Source organism: Poecilia mexicana, unplaced genomic scaffold (genome assembly GCF_051168715.1).
Source record: "Poecilia mexicana isolate PSO_F unplaced genomic scaffold, ASM5116871v1 scaffold_2, whole genome shotgun sequence".
Taxonomy (NCBI): Eukaryota; Metazoa; Chordata; class Actinopteri; order Cyprinodontiformes; family Poeciliidae; genus Poecilia; species Poecilia mexicana.
The window spans coordinates 22,131,711-22,143,701 of NW_028263371.1; the positions used below are offsets into that span (position 1 = coordinate 22,131,711).

An 11,991-nucleotide genomic window follows, 5' to 3' on the forward strand; every position below is an offset into this window, starting at 1 on the left:
AGAGTAATTTAAAAAATTCTGTCATTTTAATTTAATAAAAAAATTTTTTTACAAAGCCTTTGATAAATTGTTGCTTCCATTTAAAGATAATTTGAAATGTTCTAAAGCTTTTATATAATTGTGTGATACAAAGCTTTTGATTTATTTCAAACTTAGACATGCGGTCTACCAGTGGATAACCAGAGAAGGTGGTAATGTTGGCAAAAACCAAAGTTGCATCAGAAGCACTGAGTTTTCTTATTAAAGTTGACAACTGTTGACACATTTGGTTGCAGGGTTGTCTTAGAAGAATTAAGACAGTACCGGGAAATAGAGATCAGCACTCAAACTTCCTCAGAAGACTCACAACAGGAAATTAAGCTACAGGTAAAACACAGTACACAATAATACAGTGATAGCAACATATTTTAAACTTGTAGGAAAATAAGAATCATCCATTTAGAGACCATTTGAAATGTCCCTATGTCTTTATATAATTGTGTGATGCAAAGACTTTGACTTGTCTCCATCTAGGAACCTGGTTTACAAGTGGATACCCAGAGTGGAAGGTAATGTTGGCAAAACTAGGCTCACATCAGGATCAATTGTTTCTTATTAAAGTTGATCAATCTTGTTATATTTGATTACAGTGTCATCAAACAGGAGCAAGACGACATGGACCAAGGAGAAGACAAGAGCAAAACTGAAAGTTCCTCAGAGCAGGTAATTAAGAAAGAGGTAAACCAGGATGTAGAATAATGTAAAATGCTAAACAATTTTTGTTTTTACAATTTTAACCCTTGCGTTTAAAAATGGGATCCAACCAACCCCACACCCATATCACTTGTATCAGTTGCCTCAGTCCTCGCACGCACAAGGGTTAAACTAGTGGGTATAATAGCAGCATCCATTTAAAGAGAATTTGAAATGTCCCTATGTCTTTATATAATTGTGTGATACAAAGCCTTTGACTTGTCTGCAACTAGGAACCTGGTTTACAAGTGGATACCCAGAGTGGAAGGTAATGTTGGCAAAACTAGGCTCACATCAGGACCAGTTGTTTCTTATTAAAGTTGATAAATCTTGTTATATTTGATTACAGTGTCATCAAACAGGAGCAAGACGACATGGACCAAGGAGAAGACAAGAGCAAAACTGAAACTTTCTCAGAGCAGATAATTAAGAAAGAGGTAAACCAGGATGTAGAAAAATACAGAATGATAGCAACAATTTCTGTTTTTTGTGTTTATGATTTTAACACTTGTGGGTATACAGTATAAGCAGCATACATTAAAAGATCATTTTAAAATGTCCCTAAGTCTTTACATAATTGTGTGATATGAAGCCTTTGACTTGTCTCCATCTAGGAACCTGGTTTACAAGTGGATACCCAGAGTGGAAGGTAATGTTGGCAAAACTAGGCTCACATCAGGACCAGTTGTTTCTAAAAGTTGATAAATCTTGTTATATTTGATTACAGTGTCATCAAAGAGGAGCAAGACGACATGGACCAAGGAGAAGACAAGAGCAATACTGAAAGTTCCTCAGATGAGGTAATTAAGAAAGAGGTAAACAAAGGATGTGGAATATCAGAAAATAGCAAGTTTTTTTTTTTTTTTAACCATTTGTAGGTCATTTAAAATGCCTACTCTCTTTGATTAAGCAGCATCATTTTCTCCTCCACTGCTACTCAGAGTTCAGAAAAAGAAACATCCAGTGTTTTTTTTATTTTTTTTTTATCTGTCACTTAAAATAAAAGAAAGTTGTTGGCATGTAGACAGGTAGAAACAGGCAGTGGTAATGGAGTTCTGGTGATTAAAATGAGAAATCTGATTTCTGATTCTCTGACCATAATTGGCATTGTCCCATCAGACCGTCATTTCTCAAAACATACACAAAAAACAAACCTTGTAAAACTGCACCTGGGGTCAGAGTGACCCTGCTGGAAGGTGCACATGGTAAAAAGCTTGCCAGGTCAAATGGAGGGTTAATCCTTTTTGCTTTAACTCTTACTTGGGTATATAAAAAAGCACAACCTGGCAAGTCAATGGCGTTAAGCATAATTGGAGAAAGAGCTAAATGACCTGGAGCTGACTGCAGTGTTACAACCCAAACGTCTCTTATAAGGCAAATCAGATGATGATTGTTTCTCTGACTCAGTCCAGACAGTCCTAACCTTGATGCTGATTTATGTCAATGGCTGCTACTGCAGAGTCATTTAGACATTTGAGCAACTGTCTCATTTTTATTTTGGAATGAAGAGAATCAATTTGTTTGTTTTCCTGTAGGGTGAGGTGGATTAGGAGTGAACAGGACAGAAGGACGTCGTCCCCCCAGACAAGAAGGAACATGTCCTCTGCTGGCCAACTCAGAGAATGCAAAATATAACTAAGATAAAGATAATTAAACTAAATAATCAAGTCTTCATTATAGCACATACTGATTTTATCTAATAGATTTATTTAGCTGCATTTTGGTGTTTTTTCCCCTTTTGTTTCAGCTGAATGTGCCCAATTTGATGGGTCACATTGCAACATTCATGTGGAAAAAATGGGTTGAATTTCATCAAAACGAGATATAAATCTGTTTTATCTATATTATTAGGGACAAAAGCGTGTGTCTACTGCTGCTCACTATAGTTAACTATGCTTTCAACATACAGATAAATTTTACTCATTGAAAACGAAGAGGTCAGAACATCAATTGGTATTTTGCAGTGTCTTACACACACACACACACACACCCCCACACCTATACTTAACACATGCTCTAAATCTGGTTTTGGTGTTTTTGAGTGACTACCGTTTTTCTAGAAGTGAAAAGGGAGGTGAAGGTTTTTTTTGTTGATCACATGAAGAGTGCAACTTTTACTCATTGAAAAAGTTGTTCTGAAGAACAGATGATGGTTTAAAGTGCTTCAGGGTAACAAAGACAAGGAAGAGGTCAGAATTTTGCAGTGTCTTACACACACACACACACACACACACACACACACACACACACGCACACACACACACACACACACACACACACACCTTTATATAACACATGCTTTGTTTAAATTGTAGGAAATCTGGGTTTGGTCTTTCTGGCCTGGGTTATGAATGAGTAGCGTTTTTCTAGAAGTGAAAAGGGAGGTGAAGGGTTTTTTTTGTGGATCCCATGAAGAGTGTAGCTTCTTCTGTTGCTGGAAATTGGTATTTGTAAACTCTTCTTTTCCTTGTTTTGTGCCACAGAGTTACTTTACTTGGAAATAAAATATAATTTACATCACTTTTTCTTGTTGTTGACCAGTTTGTAACTACCTAAAACTTATTCAAACTACATAATTTGTGATGCGATACTGAAAAGTTGGGAGTTTGATGCCTTACACTGATGTCTAGACCCTCTGGAAGTTCACCTGTCTTTCAGTTCCACTTAAAAAAACAAAGAGGGAGGCTTACCTGTCTTCGTCAGTTACTTGGTTTTCAGGAAACAGCAGAAAGGTCCAGTGAAGATGGCACCTCCAGCTCATAAACTCTCAGCATAGGCTCATCTCTACAATAGGCTTCCACGCTCGAAGCATTAGTTAGGTCTCTTCCTGTTAGCTGGATTAGCTTCACAGTTGTCAATATCCATACATTTTGCTAATATTGCTAAAGAATTAGCAACTACAAAGCACCAACTCATGACTTCTGTACTGCAAATTCCTGGCTGAAAGAGTCGCAGTAGTTTAAAAATAATTACATAGAGTTGATATCTGTAAGAAAACTGTTGACTTGAAAGTCTAAAACTTCAACTAAACACAGATATTTTTACAAACAGCCATATTTTTCCACTTTCAACTTATCGCCAAGAGTCACTTCCTGTTTCCTCTCAACTCTTCTCCCACTTCCTGTATATTGTCCAATGGATGACAGGTAAATTTCTTAAGCTCTACAAAACTTCCTTCTACAATCCTGAAGCAATTAAAATTAAACAAAGTATAAGACAAAACTCCTTTTTATACCAAAATGTATTTTAAGCCACATTTTCAGAATTTAAAACTTAAATTCTAAAAAAATTAAGTTTTTCAAAGTTTTTTTTTATTTAAAACTTAAAATTAAATGTTTATTTACAATTTAAGTTTAAATTATTACAATTTCATAAACTGTAATAATTTATGAAAATTGTAATATCATTAATAATTGAAATCATTTAACAATGATTTCAAAACAGTTCACAAAACTACTCCTTTTATGAACTTAACTCAGCATTTAGTATTATTTTCAACTGAGTTACCTGTTTTCTGGACTTTAGAATATTTTTCCGGATTACATTTAACAATTTAAACATAAGAGCAAATCTCCACAGTTTCATATTAACTGGGAAGATTCCTTCTTGGCTTTTGTTCCCCCATAAAATTTCTCCAAAAACTGATTCTCAAGCAAAGGAACAGGGTTTGAGTTTTATTCTCATCTCATAGATCTTAGGAGAAACTGCAAAATTTTCCTTAATGTTCCCCTGAAGTTCGACATAATTCTGTTTAAGCAAAATGATATCAAGTGCTAAAAGTTCTAATTCTTGGAAAATGGAGAATTACTGTTTCACAAAGGTAAAAATTATTGCACGTCATTTTCACAATTTTGCCTATTTATTGCAATTTAAAAATCTCTGCTTATTATGTAAAAAACTGGTAATTATGTGATTAGTCTTAACTTCTGATTAATCTTTTTTAATCACAACCCAGCACTATTTTATGCAATAAATACAAATTGATGAAAGAGAAAAAGTACTAAATTGTGTTAAAGAAAGGTCAAACACAAGGTTTGTGTTTTACTACTTTTTATTAAAACTTTATTTAGTGTCAAACATTTTGATTTGAACTTATGAAAAAGATTTATATTACACATTACTTGTTGAAGCACATCATATTTACCATAAATATACAAAACTAAAATAAGAATCTACCTTTAATAGATTGTAAGAAGAATAGTTTTTTCTTACAAACAGCAATTGTTTCTAGACTTTCTTAAAGTAACATTGATTTGGAGATTGTACAATAATGAAAAACAGAGACGTGCACAAACTCTATTATTAGTTAAGAGAGTTTTTCTCTGAGTGGCTATTTTACTTTTTGTCTTCCTGCTCAATTTAACACAGAAACACTGAGGAACCAGAAGACCAGACCGCAAATCCAGGAATCAGAGGTTCAGTGAATGTGTGATTGAAGGTGTGGAGGTGGATCAGGGACTCAGAGGAGACTCTGTAGAAGGACAGAACGCCAGCAGGACAGTCCACATACACGGCTACTCTGTTAGCGACAGAGGAAGGAGAGGAGGAGGAGACGGGTGTTCCTCTGTTATTGTGACAGACGGTGTAACGGTCATCAGAGCAGTGCAGACTCCAGGACTGATCATTCCATCCCAGCACACAATCATCACTGCGTCCCTTCCTGCTGATTCTTTTGTAACTCACTGATATAAAAACCCCTCCTTCCCATTCAACCTCCCAGTAACAGCGACCAGTCAGACCATTACTGCACAGTAGCTGAGGCCAGTCATCAAATCTGTCTGGATGTTGGCTGTATGACTGAAGCTCCTTCACGTGGGTCACCTTCCTGTTGTCTTCGGACAGCTGGAGTTTTCCGTTCACTGTGTTTGTGTCGATTATGAGCTGACAAGAATCTGACAGAAAAAAAAAAACACAATCAAGACGAAGATATTGATAATTTACAGTTTGATGATCAAATAAAAAGGATACTTACATTTCCTCAGACCAGGTTTCAACCATCGGACTCCAGCAGGCTCCCTAAAAGGAGAAAGGGGGTCAGACTATTAGTATCTCATGACAAAACATGTAAATCACTTTGTCCTCATACAAACTGTGTTCTTTACAAATTAAAAATAAAGGAGCGTTTCTAAATCTCCCTTACTTAGAAATATGAGAAGGCCTATCATTGACAAGTTTGAGTACATCAGATAAGTTGATCTCATTTCATCATCAGTAATGAATCCAAGCATGGATGAACTGTTCCACACATTAATACAAGGACACACATTTATATAAGTTAATAATGGATTCTGAATTAACCATAACATAACCATCTTGAGAAATATAACGTCAACAAATCAAAGAAATCCAAATTTTGCAGACACACGTCAAATACTTTGATCACTGCTTACCTGAAGATTTCAAGCGTAAAATTGGACATTTTCAGGTCACCAGCAAGCATCTTCTCCCCTGAGTCCTGTAGGTTGTTGTTGTTACGTAGGTCAACTTCTGTTAGACAACAAGACTGGGAGCTCAGAATGAATGACAGAGCTTCACAAGTTCTCAGAGAGAGGCTACAGGATCTGAGGCTAATGGGAAACAAAAAACCTGAAGTTAAGTTCAACCTTAAAATGACAGAGGAGACGGAGACTGCTTACTGTTTACAATAAGGTGGGAGCTATGCAAGGTAAAAAGTGCATGTATGTTCAAATACTTAATAAAATCACAGCCTGGCATAGAGGCCTGGCATGACATCTACAGCCTGTTCAAGTGTCTTGTTTTCTTCCCAAGCCATTATTTCCCACCAGTAAATAAAAGGAAATACACACTGAAATTCAGAGTTATTTTACATTTCCAGAGCAGGACGACGCCACAAAGCATCTCTGCTTTGGACACCCACATGGCTACCAAACTAATTAAAACCTGAATACATTTCAGTGTGCACAAAACTTAAATTGCCCTGCAAAATGTTACAAGTTATTGTGAAACAGAGAGTTTGAAAAGAATATCTTACCTGAGAATTTCTAATTTGCAGTATGGACTCTTTAGTCCAAGCAGCAGCTGCTCTGCTCCTGAATCCTGCAGGTTGTTGTTACTCAAGTCCATTTGTCTCAGATTAGAGGACTCAGAGCAGAGAACTGAGGCCAGAGCCTCATAGCTTCTTTCTGAGAGGTTACAGTCACCCAGTCTAAAATGGCAATCGTAAAAATTAATTAAATACACAAGATTACCTTTAGAGGGGTAGATTCATAGTGAAGGAGTTTGGTTACTCAATTCAACAATTTCTAACAAGGTTGTGCTGAATAAAACTATCCTAAAACCCTAAATAGAAATATTCAAAGCTTCAAACAAATGTAAGAATTTGTGGTTGTTTCAGATAATTTCCAAATAAGTGGCTACTAGCCACTGATGGGCATCCTTTTGTTTATTTCTTTAGCACTGTTGCTGACTTTGAAAATGTTTATGCACGTAGGTTTTTTTTTCTTAGTTTATGATTCCAGATTAATTTTAAGCTCTAATTTACTTGGCTGTTTTGTGAACTTTTAGAATTAGCTTCCTAGGTATAATGTGACAGGCTCTGATTGGTAAAATCAGTATTGTGGTGCTAAATATAACACTGTGTAACTCTGCAAACTTCCATTGTTTTCAGCTTTAGCACTTTAGTATTGGCCTCTGCTACATACCACACTGCTTTAGCATTACCAGAACTAATGTTTCTGATTGGTACTTTAGTTGTTACCACAACTAACGTTTTAGTTAATTGTGTCACCACCGCTACTAGCTGCTTGATAAAACTGTTGCCTAATCCAGTGAATGTCGGTACTTACAGGGCTTTTTTGGAGGCTCTGACCACCGGCAACAATCTCAGAAGAGCCTCCTCAGAAGCAGAGTACTTCTTCAGGTCAAACACATCCAGATCTTTTTCTGATGACAGTAAGATGAAGACCAGAGCTGACCAGTGAGCAGGAGACAGTTTATCAGTGGAGAGACGTCCTGAACTCAGAGACTGTTGGATCTCCTCCACTAGAGAACGATCATTCAGTTCATTCAGACAGTGGAACAGGTTGATGCTTTTCTCTACGGACTGATTGTCACTGATTTTGTCTTTGATGTACTGAATTGTTTTCTGATTGGCATGTGAGCTGCTTCCTGTCTGAGTCAGCAGGCCTCGTAGGAGAGTCTGGTTGGTCTGCACTGAAAGACCCAGGAGAAAACGGAGGAATAAGTCCAGGTGACCATTTGGACTTTCTAAAGCCTTGTCCACAGCGATCTGATGCAAATGTTGTTGCTTTGGATGTTTAAAAAGTGAAGACCAATTAAGTGAATTGTGTTTATCTTCCAGCAGGTTAACACCATGCTTAACAAATGATATATGGACATGAAGAGCAGCCAGAAACTCCTGAACACTCAGATGGACGAAGCAGAACACCTTGTCCTGGTACAGCCCTCTCTCCTCTCTAAAGATCTGTGTGAACACTCCTGAGTACACTGAGGCTGCTCTGATATCGATGCCACACTCTGTCAGGTCTGATTCATAGAAGATCAGGTTTCCTTTCTGCAGCTGATCAAAAGCCAGTTTTCCTAGAGACTCAATCATCTTCCTGCTCTCTGGACTCCAGTGTGGATCTGTTTCAGATCCTCCATCATACTTGACCTTCTTCACTTTGGTCTGAACCACCAGGAAGTGGATGTACATCTCAGTCAGGGTCTTAGGAAGCTTTTTTCCATTTTGTGGTTTCAATACATCCTCCAGAACTGTAGCAGTGATCCAGCAGAAGACTGGGATGTGACACATGATATGGAGGCTTCGTGATGTCTTGATATTGGAAATTATGACGTTGGCCTGCGCCTCATCTCTGAATCTCTTCCTGAAATACTCCTCCTTCTGTGGGTCAGTGAACCCTCTGACCTCTGTAACCATGCCAACACACTGAGGAGGGATCTGATTGGCTGCTGCAGGTCTTGTGGTTATCCAGAGGAGAGCAGAGGGAAGCAGTTTCCCCCTGATGAGGTTTGTCAGCAGAACATCCACTGAGCTGGACTCTGTAACATCAGTCAGGATCTCCTTGTTGTTGAAGTCCAGAGGAAGTCGACTCTCATCCAGGCCATCAAATATGAACAGAACCTGGAAATGTTCAAAGTTACTGATTCCTTTGGTTTCAGTGAAGAAGTGATGAATCAGTTCCACCAAGCTGAACTTTTTCTCTTTCAGCACATTCAGCTCTCTAAAATTAAAAGAAAATATGAACTGGATGTTCTGGTGGACTTTGTCTTCAGCCCAGTCCAAAGTGAACTTCTGTGTTAACAGTGTTTTCCCAATGCCAGCCACTCCCTTTGTCATCACTGTTCTGATTGGTTGATCACTTCCTGATGGGACTTTAAAGATGTCTTCTCTTCTGATTGCTGTTTCTGGTCTGTCTGTTGATCTAGAAGCTGTCTCAATCTGTCTGACCTCATGTTCCTGGTTGACCTCTCCAGTTCCTCCCTCTGTGATGTAGAGCTCTGTGTAGATCTGGTTCAGGAGGGCTGGGTTTCCTGCTTTAGCAATTCCCTCAAACACACACTGGAACTTCTTCTTCAAACCAGATTTAAGCGTTTGATGACAAAGTGCAGCAAAAAGTTCTTAATGAAGACAAAAACGACATTCAGTAAAGAAACCTTTGATTTACCCTAAGGAAGCATCTTTGAATTACTGAAAAACCTTTTCATACATGAGGAAAGCATCTAATTAGCAAAACAAATGTTCTTACTGCTCTGTAGACAGTTGGCCAAATTATCTTGCTTCATTCTCCTTAGGAAGTACAATGTGATCTCCTCAAATGCTTCTGTACTGCTCCTTCTCTGCTCTTCATCTTCATCCTCCGGGCTCTCCTCACCATCAGTCTGACTCACTGGGTCATCTGAACTCAAAACTTTCTGGATTTTTTGCAGCTCCTTCTTCACAAAAGTGACGATGTGGTCCTCAAGCAACTGGAACAGAACAATATCACACATCAGACTGATTGTAGAACCTATCAGTAGATCTGTGCTGGACAGACTGACTGTGGCTAGTTACATATACTGACCATAAATATGGAGTCCAGCTGTGTTTGGTCATGCTTGTTTGACTGATCATTGGGGATGTCTGAGGACTGTTGGTCCACTCTTATAAATCAAAGCAATCACAAAAATAGCTTTCAGTCAGATCTTTAAAGGATTTAGTTATCACTCTTTACACCTCAAAGTTTTAGATATTTATCACTGATCTGATCAGGAATGTTTGATAATATGGATTTATGGCCAGTGCAGTTAAAGAAAATAAACATTTGGTGTACCCTTTTTTCACACCACTGACAATGTGGGTTCATTTGATTTAAGACACAACTAAGTTTTAAGTGATCTGCAGTTGAACTTTTTGCATGAAAAACAGTGATACTTTCAGTCATTTATAGAAAAAAGTCATGTTGTCAGAGTAAGATATATTGACTTACTCTGATTTAGAGGCAGATTGTCTCTGAAAATCGACCAGTGGATGATCGTTTGACCAGCTGCTCTTGAAAGACAGACGATTAGGTCCGGATTCAGTAGTATATGATCTTTCTCGAATCCTAAAATTGAATTCATCATGAATTTACTTTGGCATTTCCACTGTAGCTAAGTTAGTTACATAGTAAAATTAGTCTGATCAGTAAAATGTGAACTTACTCATGTCTCAAAGCGAAATGGGCTTTAAAGTTGCTAAATGGGTTGTCCTTTGACCCAGTAGTCTTGGCGGACACACAGCTGGGCTCAGGCTCAGGTGGTTTTCTGTAAAAATAAAAACAGTTTGGTGATGTGAGTGCTGTACTCTGAGATGGATAAGAGTCCTGGTCAGTCAGAGATGGTAATCTAACCTTTGCCTCTCAAGTTCCCCTTGCAGAGTGACTTCAGTGGGAAGGAGTCCATCTTTTCTGTCCTTATAGTGATCCATACTATTCAGTTCACATCAGCTCACTCACTCACACACTTTCCTCCTTCGACTGCACAGGAAACAAAATCTATTCCTACAGAGTAAGAAAAATAAAGTTTAGCTTTAGGGAATTCATTGGGGAAAACCCACAATAACAAAGTCTGAGAAAAATGTGGACAAGAGAAGCACCAGAAAAGGTAACCCACCAAACCATGGGGCAGTCAGCAGAGTGAAATAGAAACTCACATGAGCTGCTGTACTTCTTCAAACCTTAAACAGGTCAGTTTAAAGTCAGCTGTTCTTGCACTTTAAATGTAATTTCATGTTTTATTTTAAGCTTTGGTTTTGAGGCTGTGGATAAATAAGCTTTAGATGTGCAAAACAAGTTTGCCATCATTTTGAGTTTACCATTAAATCCATGTTTTATGACTAAAACTTCTGCATTCAGGGTAAAATATGTACGCAATATAAGAATGCAAAGTTTTTGAAAACACCTGTCTTAAAAAATCAACATTTTTGTTTTATTTTTTATTATGAAAGAATAATAGTAACTACTACTTAAGCACTATTTGCTAGTTTGACATTTCATATATTTTCTCAAGTGAATACAGTCGTTTGTCAAAATACGAGAAAAAAAAATCACTACTGTTTATCAATTGCAAATCAGTACTTCTGATTTGTTCCAGCAGACATGAGAGCTGTAAAGGAGGCTGAAGCAGGCTGTGTACTCACAAGTTATTCTTTTCAGGACTCTGTTCCCCGTCGCTCTGGTGTTTGTCTTAGCAGGTCACAGAAGAAATGCAGCAAACCAGGTTTCTTTCTTTCTCTTCAGTCAACTGATCAGGTTCATTTTCACTTCCTTCAACATGTGACATGTGTCAGAACTTGCATATCATATGATATGATCCCACTGTACTCCACTAACTCAAGCATTTCTTATGACTATCTAGGTTCATTAGATGCTGGCTAAGGAAAATATGCCCTATATAGTACAAGGAATCAACAGCAGTTATTGTGGGGACTATTTACTAAAACTGAATAAATGTGCTGAAAATGAAGAAAGTTCAGCGCAGAGAAAACAGGAATTGAAAGCAAAACGTATTGGGAAATAACGAGAAAAAGGAGAGCATGTGTTTTTTTTGTGGTTGATATTCAGTATGTGTAGTTGTAATTTATCACATGCTGAAAAAAACAATAAAAAATATTTTCATTTAAAAAAATAATTAACATTTCCACAAAAATCTACCCCAGAGGAATTTGGACCTTTCCACAGTGATCACCACTCCAGCCTCTAAAATTACTTTCTCAAGTCCACATGGAGACAGATTTTTTCTCAGACTCAGAAATTTTTC

General features: G+C 37.6%; 1 protein-coding gene across 1 annotated transcript; it reads right to left on the reverse strand.

Moving 5' to 3' along the window:
* Window positions 1–6,720: 6,720 nt before the first annotated feature.
* Window positions 6,721–11,515, reverse strand: LOC106904702 (NLR family CARD domain-containing protein 3-like). Its single transcript, XM_088003844.1, has 8 exons — window positions 11,372–11,515; window positions 10,584–10,733; window positions 10,396–10,497; window positions 10,182–10,298; window positions 9,777–9,855; window positions 9,462–9,681; window positions 7,539–9,333; window positions 6,721–6,898 (listed from the first exon to the last, which is right to left on the reverse strand). Exons 2-8 carry the CDS (start codon window positions 10,658–10,660, stop codon window positions 6,721–6,723), a joined length of 2,568 nt encoding a protein of 855 aa, XP_087859970.1. The 5' UTR covers window positions 10,661–10,733; window positions 11,372–11,515.
* Window positions 11,516–11,991: the final 476 nt, after the last annotated feature.

What these genes read in the sequence shown, in the direction of transcription:
- LOC106904702 (XM_088003844.1), bottom strand. Translation starts at nt 10,660, where the DNA reads ATGGATCACTATAAGGACAGAAAAGATGGACTCCTTCCCACTGAAGTC. An exon ending in GGGGAACTTGAGAGGCAAAG is followed by an intron (nt 10,498 to 10,583) that starts GTTAGATTACCA and finishes TTATTTTTACAG; the next exon opens with AAAACCACCTGAGCCTGAGC. An exon ending in AGCTGGACTCCATATTTATG is followed by an intron (nt 9,682 to 9,776) that starts GTCAGTATATGT and finishes GTTCTGTTCCAG; the next exon opens with TTGCTTGAGGACCACATCGT.